At 38.3% G+C, this 3,713-nt stretch overlaps 1 protein-coding gene across 1 annotated transcript; it reads right to left on the bottom strand.

Moving 5' to 3' along the window:
- Positions 1 to 135: 135 nt before the first annotated feature.
- On the bottom strand, positions 136 to 1,956 carry LOC113783445 (30-kDa cleavage and polyadenylation specificity factor 30-like). The gene is made up of 2 exons (XM_027329585.1): positions 1,360 to 1,956; positions 136 to 668 (listed from the first exon to the last, which is right to left on the bottom strand). Exons 1-2 carry the CDS (start codon positions 1,788 to 1,790, stop codon positions 248 to 250), a joined length of 852 nt encoding a protein of 283 aa, XP_027185386.1. The 5' UTR covers positions 1,791 to 1,956; the 3' UTR covers positions 136 to 247.
- Between the last annotated feature and the right edge of the window lie 1,757 nt (positions 1,957 to 3,713).

Consider the following 3,713-nt stretch of genomic DNA (forward strand, 5'->3'; position numbering starts at 1 on the left):
CCAAAGAAATAACAGATACTCAAACAAGACTCCCCTAAAAGTGAAATAGAGATGCCAAACAAGATAAAGCAAAGGAAAACAAGCAAAAGCTCATTTATACATCATTGTCCAAGAATGTAGCAGAAGAAAAATAGATGTATAACCAATTATGTTTGCTACCATGACGCTCAAGAAATTTATTACAGCGGATGTAGGACAACCCTTATATATAACATCCATAAATAAGTACAATGCCTGATTACATGACCTAATAGAAGACCTTGTTACTCTGAACACACCTAGATGTTCCTTGGGGCAGGGGTGTTGCCATTCTATTTGTTTGATTTTGCTGGCCATTTGGAAGATTTTGTGCTTGAGCCTGGCTGATCTGTTGTGGCGGTGGACCTTGCTGCTGTTGTTGCTGCTGCTGCTGCAAGGCAGGGGACTCTGCAGTAGTAGGTTTTGCAACTTGATTTGCACCATTGGGTATTTGTGAAAACTGAGACTTTTCTGACTGTTGTGAATAGTTAGGATTCCGGTTTTGCAAAAACCTGTTTGTATTTCCATAGTTGTAGGAAGTCAATTGCTGAATCTTCTGGAGGACTTCTTCTACAGGAGGTGGAGGTCCAGGCTGTTTTGCATGCCTATATCGACAATCAGGACCATTTGGACAAAACCCTAATTTGTACCTGTGAAAAACAACCATCCATCAGAAGAGACATTGAACAACATCTCAATCACTTAGAAATTGCTCCAGCTTGTGAAATACTTCTTGTTTGTATCTTTCGCTGAAGAAATAACATGATTTGGACAAATAAAAGTACAAATACGAGAATAATGGAAATTTCATTTATAGGAGTTATAATTTTCTCTTAGCTACAAGTTATACCCCGATAAGGAACAAGATATATACGAGAGAAAGGTCAAATTCCAGCAAAAAGGTGGCATTGTTGAGACATGAACATAGCAAGGAGGAATAACCCCAGAAAGAATAAATTAACGTAGTTAGGCAGACAACAAAGCAACCAAAATAAATACTTCCAACTCAATTCCTAAAATTCCACTCTTCCAAATTCTAACCTTTAAAAAGAACTAGAACTTTTAAATTCCTTCATACTTTAAACTATAGTTAAACCCAATAAGAGCCAAAACTCAATAAAATTCTACCAGAAAACATGATTTCCCAATTTCCACAAATTATCAAACCAGCCTACAAAACTGATTAGCAATATCAATTGTAGGTTTTACAAATTACAATCCATGCAAATTTAAAAAAAAAAAAAAGAATTTAACCGCCAAGTATACGGCCATATAAGAACAAGAATAGAAGTAAAAAAAGAAAAAAACCAAGAAGCAGAAAAAGAGAAGAAAGATACATACATATTGCACTCCTTGATATCCTCATTAGTATGCTTGTACACACAATCCTGCTCACGACATTCCCCGTAAAGCCGAAAAAACCTACAAACCGGCATCCGAGATTTATCATACTGGTGAAGGAATCCGCAAGCATCACCTTTCATACACAGAGACCGGAGCCAATGCCGGCAAACTGTCTGCCGGAAGCTCCTCCTCTGATTTGTACCCATTCCGCCATCTGGAGCCGCCGCCCCCACCCCCGCCGCAGCCGGAGGAATTACTGATGGGTTCAAACTATTATTAGTAATATTAGCGGCTGCGGAGGAGGCACCGATGGCCGAAGCTGAGGCATCGGAGGGTTGGATTACCGGATTGGATGCCGTAGGATGAGTGGGGCCCAGGTCAAGACCGCCCTCGAAATCGAAACTTAGACCTCCTTCTCCGTCGTCCATATTTGTTCTGTATTTTCTGGATTGCGGAAAAGATTTCTACGCGTATGTTTTCAGAAGGTGGGGTTTCGACAGGGAGGGATTCGCCGTTGCCGGTGCAGGCGACGGCGATGGGGTTTTGGGTTAACGGGTTTGCAGGTGTAATTAATAGAGAAGGGTTTTAACAGAAGAAAAGTAAAATTAGGAAATTTGAAATGAATTCAATTTTGGTAACTCTATATAAATTGTAAGGCTGCGAGTAAGCAAAGGTGAAATTACGCTTACCTCCCAGATAGTTTGTTGAAATAACAATCATTGGCCTTTGCTTACAAAAATAAAAAATTTGGTTAACAAAGGCTGAAGTATTCCACTTGAGATCGCGTGGTATATTTTCTATGTCAATCCAATGTCAACTCTAATATTGCATCAAATATTCTATTATTATTTGCATTTTAATTTCTAATAATTCAAATTAATTTGATTTAATACAAGTTTTCTCTGTCCTTTAAATCTTTGAACCAAAATTATCTGATTGCTCCAATAAATCCTAAGAAACATCTCAACTTCTACGTTCAATTCCACCCTAATGGTTATACATCTGGTTCATCGCTTGATCGATCTATTAAATGAATATAATGCCAATGGCTTTAACTTTACAGATGGAATTCAAGTGCTCCAGTTGGTTTCTATCTACATGATGCCAAAGCCGCCTTCAAATTCATATCAAATTCACCAGAATTACTAACCATCCTTTTCCCATTCAACCAATGGACATCAATCAAACCAAGAAAATAGAAAATCAAACCCAAAGTTTCTCTCTTTACACGACTAAACAAAAAATGCAGTTTTTTTTTTTGAAAAAAAAAGAAAAGAAAAGGGGAACTTTAGGTTATTAAGCAAAGAAGAAGAAAAAGGGGGGATGGAACCTCGAGGGCATGCTTATAGCGCTGAGATTTACGAAGGTCTTTGGAGATTTGACGGAGGTCGGAGATGGTAATGCTGTTGCCTTCACTAACCCCATCTGTGGAGGACATTGGTGGCGCTTCTTTTAGGGAGCCTAAGCCTCATTATTCTTCTCTTCAAATCATCATTCGTCGTAGTTTCTGAATAAGAATCAGAACCCTTCTCCTCATCTGCTTGATCACATGCTACAACTTCAACCTCGCTTGCAGAAGGAGAAGGAGTATAGAAATATTGCAATGCAGTCCTTCGCCTTAGTTTACTGCAGACAAGAAATTCTTTATGGGTTAATTTTTTTCAGCAAAAGGGATGGAAAAGGATCAAAGGAAACTGAAATACAGAAATACACATGGAGATGGAAATTGTCAGTTGTTACCGAGCCATAGTGAGGAAGATGGAGCGGGCGGCCATGGCAGCTGACTTCACTGCTTGCTCAAGTAATAAGATGAGTATTATTGGAGCGATCGGTTAATTTTGGTTCAAAGGTTTAGAGGGTAGAGAAAACTTGTGTTAAACCAAACCAATTTGAATTATTAGAAATTAAAATGCAAATAATAATAGGACACTTGGTGCAATATTAGAGGTGACATTAGATTGGCATAGAAAATATGTCACCGAGAGTCCCAAGTATAAGTATTCATGTGATGTGATGGGGCGAATGAAATATTAAGATTACAAACTTGGAAGATCTTGGTCATGTCTCTTCTTTTCCATCACTATATCAATATATGAAAAAGGTTTGCTAGAAGCAATACACGGTGGTGGGTTCAAATGGACTAATTTCTCAGAATATAGTCAAAAAAAGAAAAGTCCGTCAAATATAACTATGACATAGAAGTGGTACGAAACTATAGCTGCTGTGCTAACTAGATACGGCAGCAAAATTTTTTTTTTAAATAGGCAACCGGCTACCGTGCACAGTCAACATGATAGCCAACAGTGAATTTTTTTTTTTTTCCAAAAAGTCAGCCGGCTACCGTAACATAA

The sequence above is a fragment of the Coffea eugenioides genome, chromosome 9 (genome assembly GCF_003713205.1).
Source record: "Coffea eugenioides isolate CCC68of chromosome 9, Ceug_1.0, whole genome shotgun sequence".
Lineage (NCBI taxonomy): Eukaryota > Viridiplantae > Streptophyta > Magnoliopsida > Gentianales > Rubiaceae > Coffea > Coffea eugenioides.